The 17,058-nt window shown below is 37.8% G+C and overlaps 2 protein-coding genes across 2 annotated transcripts in view; one reads left to right on the top strand and one right to left on the bottom strand.

The window, feature by feature from the left end:
• Nucleotides 1-11,181, top strand: part of FAM169A (family with sequence similarity 169, member A) — a 17,002-nt gene extending 5,821 nt beyond the window's left edge. The window contains exons 5-12 of the mRNA XM_009327307.1: nt 1,547-1,713; nt 3,135-3,259; nt 3,480-3,587; nt 5,924-5,978; nt 6,332-6,470; nt 8,623-8,788; nt 9,658-9,861; nt 10,636-11,181. Coding sequence (XP_009325582.1) covers nt 1,547-1,713; nt 3,135-3,259; nt 3,480-3,587; nt 5,924-5,978; nt 6,332-6,470; nt 8,623-8,788; nt 9,658-9,861; nt 10,636-11,181 — 1,510 coding nt within the window. The remainder of the gene's footprint in view (nt 1-1,546; nt 1,714-3,134; nt 3,260-3,479; nt 3,588-5,923; nt 5,979-6,331; nt 6,471-8,622; nt 8,789-9,657; nt 9,862-10,635) is intronic.
• A 5,522-nt stretch (nt 11,182-16,703) lies between these two features.
• Nucleotides 16,704-17,058, bottom strand: part of NSA2 (NSA2 ribosome biogenesis homolog (S. cerevisiae)) — a 5,732-nt gene continuing 5,377 nt past the window's right edge. The window contains exon 6 of the mRNA XM_009327306.1: nt 16,704-16,992. Within this exon, the coding sequence (XP_009325581.1) occupies nt 16,925-16,992 (68 nt within the window). The 3' untranslated portion in view covers nt 16,704-16,924. The remainder of the gene's footprint in view (nt 16,993-17,058) is intronic.

Below are 17,058 nucleotides of genomic sequence, written 5' to 3'. Positions count from 1 at the left end.
CCTAGTAATGTAACCTCTCTGTCCTGGTTTTCCTTGCTCAAAAAATGAAGATAAGTGTGTTCATTGGTCTCAAAAGTACCAGGTTACAAAGACTAACTGTGTTCTGTAGACAGCTGTATGCTTCTCTTCGGCCTTTTTAGAGGAAAGGGCAACTTTTTGGCATAGTTCACACTGACTCAAAATGAGGGCCTGAAAATGGGTTGGATAGTTGATGGGCTATCTTAATGCCATTATATGGCATCCCTTTGTCATCACTGAGTCCATAACTACACTTTGAATCCTCTGATACTGAAGTACCTGTGTGTTGTGACAGTCTGTTTCATCTTTGTTTAATTATGGATAATGTGTTGTTTATGGGAGAATTCCAATGTAAAGTGTCCTAGGATTTTTTGTGGTTTCATTTAAAAAAATTGGAATCATTGTTTCAGTCTTCAAACAAGAGCTGAATTGTAGTCTTGTCCTGGTTTCGGCAGAGATAGAGTTAATTTCCTTCCTAGTAGCTGGTACAGTGCTGTGTTTTGGATTTAGGGTGAGAACAATGTTGATAACACACTGATGTTTTAGTTGTTGCTAAGTCATGCTTACACTCGCCAAGGACTTTTTAGTTTCCCATGCTCTACCGACTGAGAAGGCTGGAGGTGCACAAGAAGCTGGGAGGGGGCACAGCCAAACCGGCCACAGGGACATTCCATACCATGTGACGTCATGCTCAGTACATGAACTGGGGAAAGCTGGCCGGGGGGGGGGGCACTGCTCGGGGCCTGGCTGGGCATCGGTCGGTGGGGGGTGAGCAATTGCACTGTGCATCACTTGCTTTGTGTATTATTATTATTATTGCTATGGGCATCGGTCGGCAGGTGGTGAGCAATTGTACTGTGCATCACTTGCTTTGTGTATTATTATTATTATTGCTATTATGATTTTATTTCAATTATTAAACTGTTTTTATCTCAACCCATGAGTTTTTCTCACTTCTGCTCTTCCAATTCTCTCCCCCATCCCATGGGGGAGGGAGGGGAGTGAGTGAGCAGCTGTGTGGTACTCGGTTGCTGACTGAGGTTAAACCACAACAAGTGTTCATATTTGTCCTGAGGAGTGATGTGATTACATAAAAGTGCAATTCAAGAATTTTATTGTCTCCTTTCCCTCCTCCCTCTTTCAGCTTTGTTTTTAGTATAGTTTTGCTATGGAATTGTATAGTGAGATTTCAAAGTGAGCCTTTCCTCTCTATCTGTGCTATTCTTTTCTGGTAGTACAGACTTTTTCTAACATATTAATCTATTGATATATCTTAGCAACATTATGAAGCTTGCCCAAAGAGCCAATAAATGGCTGATAGCAATTATTCACTTTTAATGAATGTTATAAATTACTTTAAAATTTTTAAATACAATTTTATATGACTTACAATTATATAGTTTGGTATAATTTTTACAAATTATAAAAGTCCTTGTTTGAATATGCTAAAATCCATGCTGCAGCATGTCAATGCTGAAGTACTGATGGATATCTTTTCCCCTCCGATTATTTCAGGACGTGTTTGTAGCTCTTACGGTAGTCAGAGTTATCAGCTGCCAGTGCTAGACACAATGTTTGTAAGAAAGAAACATCGTGGGAAAGACTCTGGGCTAATCATGTTGGAAGACTTTGTGGATTCCTTTGCTGAAGACTCTCTTGGCCTACGATACCCGATGTCGTCCTTCACGTACACAGGCAAGCTCTTTATTCTTCTGATCCTCTTTGTGCTTTCTTTACATGTCCAAATGAGTGCTGTCATTCAAGCTCCGTGTTTGTGGCTGTATCCTCAGTTTCTGTATTAAATGTTCTGCTCTTCAGTGAAGGCTGAAAATCCTGATTTGTTTAAGATGGTAAAGTAGTTCCTGATTAGATTTTTAATCCTCTACATGAGGTTAGATTTTTAGATCTCCGTTGGCTTTCTGCTACTGTGATGTTTACCACTGTGTCCCCCCCAGCCTCCAGAATGGGCTGGGGTGTTTCTGTGTGTGATCTGATGTATATCTTCTTTGTAGCACCTTTTTCTTGCTCACAGAGTCATTTAATTCATGCTTTCTCAGAACTTCTGCTCAAGTGGACATACTAGGCTATGTTTTAACTTGGGTATAAGAAGGCACAGTTCTAATGTACAAGGAGAACACTTAAGCTCTTCCATTAGCAACCCGAGAGGGTTATGTCATCTAGGAAATTATACATATTCTGGAAACAATGTTGCTTGGGACTGTGTTCAGGCACATCTCCTTTGCCCTGTTTCTCAAGTCTTGTCCTACTCTTAGGCCATCTGCCAGGCTTCCTTCTATGAAGGAACATTTTCATCTGGCTGCCTTAGCCACTGGAAATTTTCTGCTTTTCCAAGTACTGCTGTCTCTTGTTGCATCTGACTAGACCTCATTTGTTAGGCTTCAACAGCAAACTGTTTTGAGCGGAATTTAATGACTAATCCATTTCCCTGGTCAAGGAATGATACGGCAGGGATCTTGTCCACTGAAATTATGCATCAGTAGTGAATCAGGTGAAAAACAGTAGTTTTCCTGGTAGCTACTACTGAATCATGTCAAAGCATGCCTCTCCACATGGATGTTTAGTATATGTATTGGGAGAAAAGAGGTGGAGGGACAGCGGAGAAGAAAATATGCCAGAAGTGAACAGTGAGCGGATGGTAAACTATGCAATGGTAACACGTTCGCATTCCCAAAGAGTGCTTTTCACGAGTGCCTATAATAACATGGGGTGACAAAAGTCACTTGACTATATCCTCTGCATAAGAGCCTCTCCATCCTGGGTTGGGTCTTGTGATTGGCAGGGACAGTGACCAATGAAGTTGTAAAGCTCTAAAGTGGGTGCTTAGAGAAGAAGAAAATCCCATCCATCTTTGTTTGCAGTTTAAGATAATAATGGAAAGTGTTTAAACCTGAAGAAAGGATTTATTGAGAAGGATGAGTAGGGTAAAGCAATATTATGTTTGTTTCAGACTCAACTGTTTTGTTGAACAGTTCTTTCTGTGGTGGTTTATGTGTATGATGGAAGATTGCAAATTAATTTGATTTCAGATAAACTTTAAAAACTGAGGTACAACTGAGTATGTAGTACATGTAGTGTTTTTTCTTATGTTTGTTCAGCTTGTAAGCAGTATCTTGAGAAGTACCCTGGGGATCATAACCTTTTGTGGGAAGTGGAGGGAGCAGGACATTGGTTCCAGAGAACATCTATTATGTCTATATTGCAAAGGGAAAAGCTCAAAATTGCAGGTATGAATGCTTTGTTTTGTTGTTTTCTGACACTTCATAAAAGTTGAACAAACACTCTACAACAGTGACTTCTGTGAACACTGCCCATGGAAACTAGCAGAAAGATTTTTATTTTTCCTGAGTTCTGTGAGATCATATTTGGAATGATTAATTGTTATAAAAAGGTACTATAATTTTCCATTTCCCTGTTTCCTCTTTTAAATCTTAACAGCAGAGGCCTCACAGAAAGAAAATAAGAGTTTCCAAGCAGAGGATCATTTTCAGCAGTCTGCAGCAGTATCTGAAGCAAGTGGACAGAGGACTGAGCTAGAAACACAGCTAAGTGTAGGTACACAGACTGTACCTACTTTTTTTTGATTGCTTTGTTACTAAAAAAACGAAGTATGAGAAATGCTTTTTGTCCATCTCATTATAATTGAATTGACTCAAGCCCACACTGTATACAAAAGACAAATGCTTTTGTTACTTTCTGGGTGGATGTTATGCTTCCCACAGCTGTAACACCAATGACTAAACTGGGATTAAAAATACCTTTTTTTTTTTTTTTGCCAGGGGTGGGATGTCCCCATGAATGTAGAGGGTCTGTGCCACAGCTGTCAGGGTCTATAATTTGAGCTGTTTGCTAGCAGATTAGAGAAGGGAGAGTATTTCAACTGGCTCTGAGATTAAACTGTCTAGAAAGGCTGTTGAACAGTAGAGTCATCGTAAGAGTGGGGAGAATGAGGAAAAGTGTTTATAGAAGTGCACATTCACATCACAGTTCAATACAATGAAAAGTGTTTAGTTTGTATTCAGTTATACATTCTCCATATAGAAGGACTGCAGCTTTCTTGTATGTATTTCAATTTGTATTTGAAATATCGACCACATTTCAGCTGCATATGGATATGTGGTCAATGAATATATTTGTGTCTTTGAATATTATGAAGCTGTTCCTCTATCTTATTTGCATTCTGAGGCCACACAGAACGTGCTTGAGAATAACGTGTAGCTCCAAATACAGTGAGCATGGATTTGTGTGCTTCAGGACCATCTATGGTATTGACATGACCATGCTCTCATAGAAGTCAATGCTTTAATTAAAAATAGGAAATAACGGCTGAATTGATACTCTCAGCTATTAATATCTAAACTTTAGATTTGAAATGTAAGTCAAATGTCCTTTTCCCAATTGAGAAAATTAGCATTTCCTTAAACAAAACCGACAGCTAAGTAGTGATGGTTTTTAGTCTCTAAATGACCAGAAGCAACAACTCTTAGTTGTCTTTCATTTGTAACAGTGTCTTGAGCATCATTGCTAAGTTCTAGATTCAGATTTCAATAATGATCATATCAGAAATGATCTAAAAAATGCATGTTTTGGTTGTAGAGCTAAATGGATATACTTGGAGAAAATAGCAGAGGGATAGTAGTTCTTACGATTTTTATTGCTGTGAATTAAGAACTCAAACCCTGTCTCCTGCCGTCTTCCAGAAGAGGAAAACTTTAGATACCAAAGTGCTCCAACTCCTCATAGCTTGGTAGAACTGCTGGCAGCTCTCTTCCTGGCACCTGCACTATCTATAAGCAGCTCTGTAATGCTTTGAAAACTGTTGGACCACCAAACAAAATAAAACTCCCCACCTTCCCCCAAACCAGGAAAAAAACATTCCCCAACTTTTCATTTTCACCTTTCACTTAGTGCTCCCTATTTTGTGTCTTTTGATGCTAGAATAATTTGTCAGTCTACAAATTCTTATGTATTTAAAACTCACTTATTTCAAGCAGCAGAATGTAGATATGGCCACTTTTTGCTGGCCTTCTTGGGTAGTACTGGAAGTGAGGCTGGAAGGGTGGCACAACACCTGGATGCTGGTTATTGCCAGTTCTAGATTACTTCCAGCAGCTAAGAAAGAACAATGTGCATAACTTTATTTTAATGTGTACCGTTTGTGCCCATTTCAGAGTATCAAGTGCTGACCACTGAGTCCTCGGTTAACTTGCAGAAAAAATGGAAGTATTGGGATGGTGGGGAAGAACAAGAGGCAAAAGAGCTCTAGGGAGAGGGAACTCTGACATAAGCAGCCTCTTGTGCTGACTGTGCATGTCACCTGCATTACTGTTGAATAACTAAGTTCTGTTTTTTCTTGACTGATCCCTTTTTTTACATGGGCTGCCATATTCTGTTGCATGCCATGTTAAAAATAAGACTACAAAATAGTACAAATATAAAAATAAAACTTTCCTGTTAAATTTTGTCAGCTACTGTAGTGTAGTCCCTTGGCTTTATACAGAAAGGGGAAACAAAAAAAGATTTCTAGCATATAATTGTGTGGACACCTGTTATAAATAGAATGGTTAGGAAAAAAACTTGGTAGTATTGTTTATAATGACAGGTTACTTTCAAGTCTTATCTTCTATGTTGGAGACCAGAAGTAAAATGCAGAAGAAAATATTCATCCTTGTAATACAGATAATTTAAAAAAAAAAAAAAAAAAATCTGAGAGATAAGATACATACATGTAAGTACCTTTAATTAGGAATGATTGTAGCTGCTCTTCCATAGGATCATTACTATCAAATAGTGCTTTAGAAAGATGCAACCACAGACAGGAAGATGAAGGTATTTTAATCAATTCAGAAGTTTTCGGAATAACATTAGCTTCGCTTTTGCTTCACAGGCTGACTCTCAAAAACGTAAAGAATCAACAGATGTCCATGCAAGCACATCTGAAGGTAAAAATAACCTTGATTATCACTATTGTGATTACTGTGGATTAATAGGTTAGCAGGCTCTTTTACTGCTTTCAATCTTAGCGTATTCATCTGCAAAGTGTATAAAAACATGCCTTCCTCTAAGGTGCTGAGGCTCAACTCGTAAACCTTTTAGAGGACTTCGGATAAAATTGTTATGAGTCTTGGTAAAGATATTATGCATGTGTATTCAGAAAAAAAGTACTACAGTGAAATCCTGTTTTACTTGTACTCCAGTTTCTTTAATGAACTATTAGGGGGAAAAATTATATGCGGATCTTAAACTGCATTTGTTCACTTCCATTTATTTTGTTGTTTTGGTTTTTTTTCCTAAGACCCTAACATAGCTCCTGTTTCCATTCGGACACGAAGCAGTCATTTAAAACGTCCCAGGATAGGAAAAAATAGACAGGAATCTGAACCCGAAACTTCCCAAGGAGATGAGGAAAATGCTCTTCATGTGTCAGAAAGCAGGTAGAGGAGCCCATATTTTACCAATTTCTTATTTTGTTGCTTGGGCAGTCACAAACTACATCAGCGTCTCACAGTGTGCTACTTGGTATTTCTTCTCCTTTTGTTCCTACTTTATTTGCTTGATTTTAAAATTACTAAAAATAAAGCCTGATGTGAGAAAGAAAATTGAGACATCACCTGAAGAGTGATTGCATCAAAATGTAGTGTCTCTGAAAGCTCAGCAGATGCTGGAAATAACAGTAAGAAAACAGTGAGGGCTGAGGGTGTTCTGTTATAACTGAGTCTGCATGAAGGTAAAAACATCTGTATTCATACAGGATAGTTTCTTGCGATAATATAACTGGACATGTATCTGCAATGCTATGTGTGATCTTTGGAGAGGTGTCCCTTCCTGACCTCTTGTTATGGTGGCATACTGCAGTAAAATAAAGTCTGTTTAGTTTGGGAGCTGGTTACTGCTTGTCACTTAATAACAAAAGAGTTATAGGGAGCCACCTGTCTTCAAAGTAAAGCCCTTTGTTTAGACAAATTCTGATTTAAAATCATCATATCCAAACTTAAACTTGCATCCTGGAGGGGAAAAAAAAAAAGTCATCTCCAGTTTGAAGGTTGTTATGCTGTGTAATAATTGTCAAATGGGGATGTGAAGAATTGTACTACTTGCATGCCATAACAATTCATACAAGACAGCGCCTGAAGTACTAATTTGCACTGGATTCCATCCAGAAAGCAGAACTGTGGTTATTTTAAATAAATAAATTGCTCCTTCCTCCCCCTTCCTGTGTGTAAGTATATGTACGCTCATAGACACATACTACTCCACCCCGTGTCTTTCTCTCCCTCTCTCATTCTCTTCCAAAAAACACACTGCAACCCCAAAAACCTCTTTTGAAGAACTGAAGATAACCTGCTTATTTTCTAGGAAATCCCTGAGAATTGTTCCATGAGGTTTCTTTAAACAAAATCAGTTGTGGGTTTTTTTTTTTTCATGTGAATATGAGGTCTTCAGCTAGACACAGCCTAATTTTTGTGTTTAAATTGCTCTGTGGAACTACAGAGATGCAGCACTGCTGTCCCGCGCTGCCAGTGTGCTGCCCTAAGGTGGTTCAGATAGGCCAAATGGCATGGTTTGACACTGCCACAGGTTGAGAAATTCTTTGCCCTGTTACTACTAATAATTGGCTAGTTGGTATGTGAGAGGACTAGCCTGTTACTGAATGTCAGTATTTTGGGCCTTACAAAAATGAAGTCAACAAGGTGCCACTGTTCCTTTGAGCAGCGTGTAACATGGTGTTTGAGAGCAGAGCTAAGGGGAAGTCTGATGGCAACAGGGCAGGATATCAGCTTGATTCTCTCCTTCCACGCACATTAGCAAATGCGGCAGGGTCTTCTGTCAGGGACTTTCTCCTATGGAGTGCCTTCATCTCAAGATTGGCACCTGGGATAAAACCCTCCAATACTGCCTTTACTATAAGATTGTGAAGCAGCCTCCTGCAAATCTATTGCATGTACTTTTTTCTTTGCTTGTATCTAATGTTTCCAGTTCATCTAAGTTTTATCATCTCAAAAATGAGAACGGAAGGTTTGAGATAGTGTTACCACCCATCAGGTACATCAGAGCTTCATCTTTAGCTATTTGCTGATTTAATCTCTAGCTCATTGAATCTTCTTCAGCCATGATGTGTTTATTGCCTTGAATTCTTTTCCAGTCATGGTCTTTGTAATATATGTATATTCAATGATTATACAAACGTATTTGCTTTTATAACTCGGTAACTTTAAACTGTTTCTACAGTGGGGGTGGGAGAAGTTGCTTCCTTTTCACCCCTTTGTGGCTTCCAAATATGTGATGGATTACTGCTTTCTAAATTTAAAATAACAAACAAATTTCTAACTCTTATTCCCATAAAATGGAAGTGAGATAGATGTCTTCATTTTATAATTGCCAAAGCAATTTTTCCTAGTTGATGTTTTTTTCCTAATGAGGATTTAGCTATTTTTGGATGTATTTTGTTTTCTGGATTCTTATTTCCTATGGCAAGCATGTGATGCAGCACTTTATAATTGGTCATGAAAGAATTTCCCTGCTGAGATCACCAAAATTATGTATTAATCTGAAAGATTAAAGGATGTATCTTAATACCTGCTGCAGGCTAGAACTGCATGCCCACACATCTGAAAGCTCTGGAGACTTAGTAGAAGTACCTGAGGAGAATACTCTTGAGAAGGATGAGGAAACAATTGTTGAAAATAAGGGCCAGTCTGTATCAGAAGCGGAGCTACATGTATCATCCCCTGAGAAATGGAGTGAGAAGGAGGTGAGCTGGCTGTGATAGCGATAGCAGATAAGTTTGGAATACAACTACAGTTTCTGTTAAATATGGTCCTTGCTACCTTGATCCTTGTGACTATCAACCCTGTGATTTTCGTACCGATGCTTCATTGAGAAGTATATCTGAGAAGCTAAGGCTAGTATAAAATTAGTTTCAGGGAATATTCCATTATACTTATTTTGAACAATAGAGTTCATAGGATCTTCAGTAAGGTGAATTTCTACTTTGTCTACCAACCTAATTTTCTTAATTGATTTCTCCTACTCAAATATTCTGGAGAACTGGAGTAAGGTCAAGATCTGATGCAGTATCTCTAATTTAAAAAAAAAGTTTCTTTGAAGAAGCCAATAGCTAATATGCTTCAGTGACTACTGTTGGCTCTTTTTCTTTCTCCACTTAAAGCTTGCCTGCTTTGATGTTTAAATCCAACTTTTATCTATAACTTGTTAACAGCTTGAATTTAAGTCTGTGCGTGTATCCTTTGTGCCTAGTGATGCCTCTAGGGTTTTATGTTCCTACTGATTGGTGAGAAAGTGGATTTTACACTATGTTGGGTTCAAGGAATGACTGCAGCGCGTATGCTTGTGAGATGCATAAAAACTGCTTGGCTTGGCTCCTAACAGTGTAAGCTATAGTTAGAAATTTAGTGCAGGTGACAACACCAAGCTAATATGCTGGTTAAGTTAGCTACTCTGCACTAAGCTCTGCCGCCTTAGTATACATTTCTAGGTACCTGAGCTACCTGCTTCTCACATTAAGCTGCATATTTAGATCACAGATACACCCACTAGTGTTGGGGAACAATGGCTGGGCATAATCTTGAGTTAGAAGTGTGATTTTTTTTTTTTTTTAAGGAAACTCCATCAGAACCTCTTAATGGTGAGGTAACAGAAGAAACTGGTAAGACTTCACTTACAGCTGAAGAGGAAACAGCAAATGAAGTTCTAAGTGGTGAATCAAAATTGCAATCTGAGAGTCAAGAAGAACCCTTAACGCTGTTTGTTCCATTAATCCTTGAGTCTCCAGCAAAACCTTCAGAAGTCACTGTATCAGAGAAGGTGAGAGAATTGCAACAAAATGTGAAGTCATCTTTCCTTCAGAGTGTACATATCTTGCTGGTTTTTCTTTTGTTAAGTAACAGATAGACAGTAGCCTGTATCATCATATGAAATTCTTGGGAGAAGCAATTATTAGACCAGATGATGTAAATCCATAAACAGAATATACTAACATTTCTGTTTTAATGTGCAGAAGTGGGGCATATATGCATGTGATACCAAAAAGAAAGATACGTTGCTCCAGTTTGCCTTGGCAGAAATGAAACAGCTCCTATTTACTAAAATATTAGTTGGCTATGAGTGAAAAGCCACATCCTTATTTTGTCTAGTAATTCTGCCCTGATGAAGTATACAAGCAATTAATTACTAGTAAAATACCCTTCTAGAACACAGATTTTACTGGTTTTTGTTTATAGTGCAAAAGCAGATTGTTATATGCTAGCAAAATGATAATTGCATATGTTGAGAATAAAAAACTTTTTTTTTTCCCCTGGGATTAATTTCAGAATGTTTTTACTGCACCTGAATAATCCTTTGAATAATTTGAATTTGAAAATAGGAGAGCAACTCTGGATATCAAATGCAGTTCACAACATAGTCTCGTGCAAAAAGGAGGAAAGGACTGGTTTGTTGACAGTACATGTAGTATTAAAAACTGCTGAATGCCAAAATATCCTCCGAGGTTGCTAGCTAGGGGCAGTAGTTGTTCAGCCTCTTGTATCTTCAATTAATTGTCCTTTTGGTTGTTTTGGCACCCTTCCCCTCCCCCCACAGGTTTTAAATGCAAATGATTCAGAAGTGCTGACTGAAGAAAGTACATCAGTAGAGAAGGAGGGCACTGAAGAACAGCAAGAATCTGAAAAGACCACCACTGAAAATGCAACTGCTTCGGCATCGAAGGAAGAGCCTTCTGACAATGGCCTGCCCAACTCTATGGTAACTGAAGCAGCAGAAGAATCTGTTTCTGAAAATGTATCGCCCAAAACAGCTTCCTCATTGGAAGATCAAAATGAGGAAGCAGGGCACAACTCACAGGAGGCCCCTGTTGCCTTGAGTCAGAGCTCTTTGATAGTGGTTGAACTCGAGGGTGTTTCTTTTCAGCAGCCTTCTGGACAGGAAGGACAGAAGAACCAGCTGGAAGAGCACTCAGAAGAGTCTGCTGAGCGGACGGATCAGTACACGCAGACAGCAGTGGAGCCAGCTGCTGACAGCAGCTCTGAGGAAGCAGAAATTGAGGTACCCATTGTAGATCGGAGAAACTTGCGAAGAAAGGCCAAAGGCTACAAAGGTCCACCCAAGAAAAAAGGAAAGCCAGCTTAAAAATGAAATATTGATTGTTAATTCATCTATTTATAAGAAAGTTATTTTGTGTAAAACACTAGGGTTTAATTAAACCATACGGGACACAGGACACACATGTTTAAAATTCTGGGTTGGACTTCTTCTTGGGATTCATCACTTTTCCTCAAGTTTCTTGAATTTTTAACCACTAGATATTGAGCTTCATCAGAGTATGAAAGTAAACAGCCAGTCTCCTCCTTTTATAAAGGATACATGCTGAATAAATACAGTTGTGCTAGCAAAGGGAACAGTTTGCATATTTGAGGTGGCAGAAGTGGAAGTCATGGAAGAAAAATGCAGTGTGAAATCCTGGCCCTATCAAGGTCCCTTAAATTCCCATAGACTTCCATGAGGCCAGACATCACTCTAGCATTTTTTTTTAATAACTTTGTGTTCTTTACTGTGGAGAGAAGCAGAACAAGAAAAATTGTTCCTTGCTTCTTGTTCCCTCCCCATAGATTTTCTCAGATGAGATTAGAAGAATGTAAGATTCTGTAATTCTAGGTCTCAAAATACACAAGAAGATATAACTCAGTAGATCAAAACAACTTAAGCAGCATCTGTCTTTCAGGAGAATCACTTGAAACAGCTGAGTCAGTAGAAACATGGTCAGCGCAGTATCTGCCATAGTGCATTCTGATAATGAAGTTCTTTATGTGAAGATTAAGAGATGCCTACACAGTAAACTATTTGTAGCTTCCAAAGTGAGCATCTCGGGAAGCCTAAGGTGGTTTTTTTTTTTCCAGAGTGTATGAAGCATAGACTCCAGTACATACATGGAATCGTTTGAACTGCCTTCCTAACTACTTGCATGTGTTGAGTGGATACTTGATTACTTGTTACATTACAGGAAAATGATATGACAACTTTTGATCTCGTTTTGGTCTGAATGGAGGTGGTGCTCTGTGTTTTCCAAATACTTGGCTGGTGCTGTGGGTAACTATTAAACTGTTGTGTCTGCCAGGTGTGTGACTCCTGTGAGCACTGGCATTTCAGGTGGTTGTGACATTCATTAGTGTGAGTATTAGTGGGTGTTTCAGCAAATGTTTGTTTGCCAAACTTCTATGCCTTTAGGAGTTAGCAGGTGATTGCTTGCAAATACTTCTGATTCCCACTTTCTTTTTCTAACTTAGGTGTAATTCCTTGAATGATAGCTTCCCAGTTCACAGCTTTTCTTAAAAGCAGCAACCAAACTTTGCTGTATGCAAACAGAAATAAAAACAGGCTTTTCATGCATGTTTCCCTTCAGAGGTTCTCCTGGCAAACCATATATTTAACTTAATTTGTCACACGTACAGTAAGTTACTCCTTAGTTTGCTATGTGTTTCTTTCAATAAATGAAGCTCCTCTCGTAATGGGTTAAAAACTCAGGAATAAGAAAGAACAATGGTTCTAAGAACAGGAAATCACACCACTATTTGTCCTGCTATATGCCTTGTCTAAGATGAGTGAACTAGTCTCCCACAGTGTCTCAAAAATAGAGATATCTAGAAATTGCTGTTCAGGACTTCTAAGTACCAAGGTTCACTTGAATAGTTGCAATGCTGTCTTAACTTTTATCCCTCTATGAAGCTAACGTAAGAATCTGGGTTTGGATTTTATGCTTATACAGTTTAACTGTATTTATAAGATATTTTAACTGTGTAAGATACATTCATACTATTTCTTTCAGCTGATGAAGTACCATTCTCCTTTTTTAATTGTGAAGAGCAGGTTATAGGAAAAAAAAAAGCGGTTTTTAAGAAACATGTATTACCTAAACTTTAGATTCAGGGTGCACGATATCACTGAGTTAAATCTGGGTTTCTTGAACTATTGCACGTAGCTGTAATTTCCTATTCACGTACATACAGGTACTCCTTATGAAACCCATGACTGATAAAGATCTTTCATTATTGTTGGTAAACATATTCAAGTGAACCTTAGGCATTTCTAAAACTAATCAAGCATTTTCTGTAAAGCACATGAGACAAAACTTCTGTTACCTTCTGTATGGCTTCTCTTTTACTGCTAAGATTTATTGTGTTAAAAAAAAAAAAGTAGCTAGAAAACATCTGTTGCATTGCTAAGAATTTGGGATTTGTGAGGGCTGGTGGCTTAAAGGGTGGTCGTATACAGTATATTGTGACTCATCTTCCACTTTTAGAGCAAGCTTTACTAAAGATTAATCTGCTGAATACTTCAATTGATACAAATGTATTCAATTTCAAAAACTTAAGGATTCTTTTGCTTATGAAAAGTGAGTCCTAGTTATTTCAATTACTTCTAGGTGGATTTTTGATACCTATGTTTATTGCTTGTATTCCCTGTGAGGTCGGGAGACCGTTCGTGAGAAGGTAATGTCACTCATCTGGCTTTTACTTTTCATGGTTAAGTTGGAACAGATTTAGATTAGTATCTGTCTTTTAAGACATTTGCATATTGCATACATAAATATTACAAGCTGTTAGATTAGGTCAGTCTTGGTTTCTACTGAGAACAATCAGATTTCTGGTCTCATTTCAGTGAGTCAGTTTTAAATACTGAACTTAAATTCACATCTTTAAGTATACTCGTGAGTAGATAACCTCTGTAAATCTGGGGCATGTGAGATAGCTGCTGGCCAGCGTGTTACAGAATGTGGGCAGCTGGGGTGCAATTAGCAATTCTGATAACCAGTACAGTCTGGAAACTGGACATTGTTCTAACTGTGATCAAAGCAGTACTTTGAACTAAAGGGTGCAGTTTATTTCTGTAACAACTTCTTTGGCATCAATCATCTTGCAGTAAATATGGAGTAGCAAAATCAAAATACTGACTTTAAATAATAGGTTTTTATTGCTGTACTGATCGTCCCATTGAAACAGTAGTTTAATAGTCTATACCTTCTGTTACCTTAATGCAAGGGAACATATCTGACAACTGTATTGACTGAAGTGATTTACCTTGGGAAAACCAGCATTTTTTTAGGCTTGGATTATTTTTTTTTTTGGTCTGTTAACTGTCTGTCTTATTACCATCAAACTCTTAAAGAATTTTTAAGATCTTATTGCACCAGCAACCAATGATTAAAACATCCAACTTTATACAAGTTTGTACCAAATGCTATTACAACATGCTGTGGAACTGCATGTATACAATGAAAGCAAGCAGTATTATTTTGGAGCTTTATTTAGTCTAGGAATAGAGTTTAAAGAACATTAATTTGTGACTTCAGCCTTGCACTTACATGGTAAATGGTTTTGTATTTGAATCCACCATTTGTTCAAATGTCTCTCTTGTACTGCTTGTTAATTTTTAACAGGGTTTGCGTTGCTTCTCCCACATTCTCTTTGGGTCTATTTTCATTTCATGCAGAATTCTTGTTTGCTGTTCCCATGTTTCATAGCCCTTTACATGAAAATGTATAGGTGTCGTATTTCAAAAGTGCTTTAACTTATTTTGAAATGATGTCTGACCTTCGTCTGTTGCTTTTTTAATACCATTTCATTTGTTGATGTCAGTAATCAAATTGATCATTTACAATGTCATCAACACTACTAAGTTAAACATAGCAACAAATAGGCCTAAGTTTCAGCTTCTCTGCTTTAAGCGACCATTCTAAAATTTTATTTCCAAGAGAATACACTTCTAAATTTATTTTCACAGTGGTGTTAGATGTTTTCTAAACTAGTGATACCCAGTTTATAAATCTTATGAAATATGTGTTGCTATTCTAGAGTATTGTACTTAAGTCTTGTTACAGTGCTAGTTTTTCCTTTTTTTTTTTTAGTACTGTCTTGGCTGCTTTTGAAATGTTTTGAAGTAGTAATTAAACTTACATTTTGTGGGGTTTTTTAATTGTTTTTTTAGTATTTGAGTCCTTTCTGCTATACAGGAGGCATGTTTTAAAGTGGTTCAGTTCACTAGAACTAGCATCACTTTACAATCTGTCTGCTACCAAGGAGCTTCAACAGCTCAAAGATTATTAATTGAAAAATCTTTTACCGATTAAAACAATTTCCTGTACTTAATTAGCTTATGCATCAGGCTTTTATAAAAAAAGCTGTAGAATAGGCTGTTCTGAATGTTACAGCATGCATTCTGCTGTTTATACCAACTATGCAAGATGATGTAAACTTAGCAGTTATTAATATAGTTTGCTATAGACGAGCCAACCAGACATGCTGTAACGCACTCCCTACAGTGTGGTACATTAAAATGTCTTAAGTGCAACAATCGTGTTATTAAGCCAAGAAGTCATGTATTTATAGCACAAAATGTAGTAATGTTCTTGAGAGAGCTGTAGAAAATTAAAGTATTCTGTTCATGTTATTTGTTAATGTGCAGTAAAGGGTAAAGCAACAAGAACTTAAATGGAGGCTTATCTGTTTTGACAAAATGCCCTCTCTCAAAGCAAATGACTTAGTGGCTTGTGACCCTCTCTTTGTTTCAAATCACTTGTCACGACACAAAGAAGCAGAAATCATAGTAAGTTATTAAGTCTAGACTAAGGCAATGTGTTAAACTAACAAAATAGCCTGTAAGAGAAGGCTTAAACTTTTGTTAGAGCAAAAAACCCCAACGCAAACCTATTCATATTCAGGCTTCTGAAATACATGTTTTTTGTTTGAAAGTTTCCTTCTTACAATGTTGAGGGGTAAGAGTGCCCTCATAAACTGGAGAAAGCTTGTAAGGATTTGACTTGGAATTTGTGTTAAAAGCTCCTTGGCTTGAAGTGAAGTACTGTTTTAAAGTAGGAATATAAAATAGTCAGTATGTGTATCTGTAGTGATAGATTGTGCTAAGTTTGTTTACCACCAAATTCTTGACTGGAAGATTACTAATGCAGTTACATACAGCATTGCTGAAAGCTTCCAGTTTAGAAGCAGCTTTTGTTTCTTCTATTTTGAGGGTGCAAACTAAATCTATATCTCAGTTGATGCTTGTGACCTTTAGTTTTTCTTGAATGTTTCTTAAAGCCACCAAAATGGCTACAAGTAGTTGTAGTATCAGGGTTGTCACGCCATTCTCAACTTTCAGATCTTAAAACCCCTTACAACGTTGTAAATTTAAACTTCTGAAACTGTTCTCTTGCCTGAAACTACAGTGCTACACTCTCCAGCCCTTACTCTTTCCATTAATGCAGTCATGGGGGCAAAGGGGAGAAAGACATGAGGTAATGGGGCAGGGGGGGAACAGCAGCCCTCCTAGTTATCTCCCTCCCCCCCATGCTGCTAATGTGTTCTCAAGCCCATGCTTCTGTAGGGGCAAGTATCAAACTGTGTTTAATTTCTGATGTCAGTCTGCGGTAAGATTCTAGCTGCATTCTTCCAGCTCTTCTGCTTTCCCAGAAGCAGAATACAAGTTAGTATGTTCTTCTGTACTCTTAGCTATTGCAGTAGGCCATCATGGGAGACAGTGACTGTATTTCCCATCACTAGGAATAATGTAAGCTGAATTAAGTATTTATACAATATATCTAAGCCAGGAAACTGCTACTGTAGAAACACCAAGGTTTAGATCAAATCCATACCGCATTAGCAAAACACGAAAATTGAATCACTTTATTTGGACAGTGTTCAGCTGAGCAAACATAATAAATACAAAAACCCAAGCAGTCGTTTCTGGCACGTTTAAGTTCCTCACCAGCTTGTAGGGTCAATGTTCTTGAATGGTTGAAGGTTCCAGAAGTCTTGCAAACTTGTTGAAACTGCACTGATTTTGCAGGAGCCCATGTCCAATGCTTAGTATCAAATACAACTTAAACAAGTAGAACTGCATTAATACAGCCATCATTTTCTGGATTGTTTGTTACTTGTGCGTATTTCCCTAAAGAGAAAAGGGAATTAAATGTCTACAAAAGCTTGAAGCAGTTCATATAATAAATTATATTTT

Source organism: Pygoscelis adeliae, unplaced genomic scaffold, assembly GCF_000699105.1.
Source record: "Pygoscelis adeliae isolate BGI_AS28 unplaced genomic scaffold, ASM69910v1 Scaffold26, whole genome shotgun sequence".
Classification (NCBI taxonomy): Eukaryota; Metazoa; Chordata; class Aves; order Sphenisciformes; family Spheniscidae; genus Pygoscelis; species Pygoscelis adeliae.
This window is presented reverse-complemented; position numbering and strand designations above follow the sequence as displayed.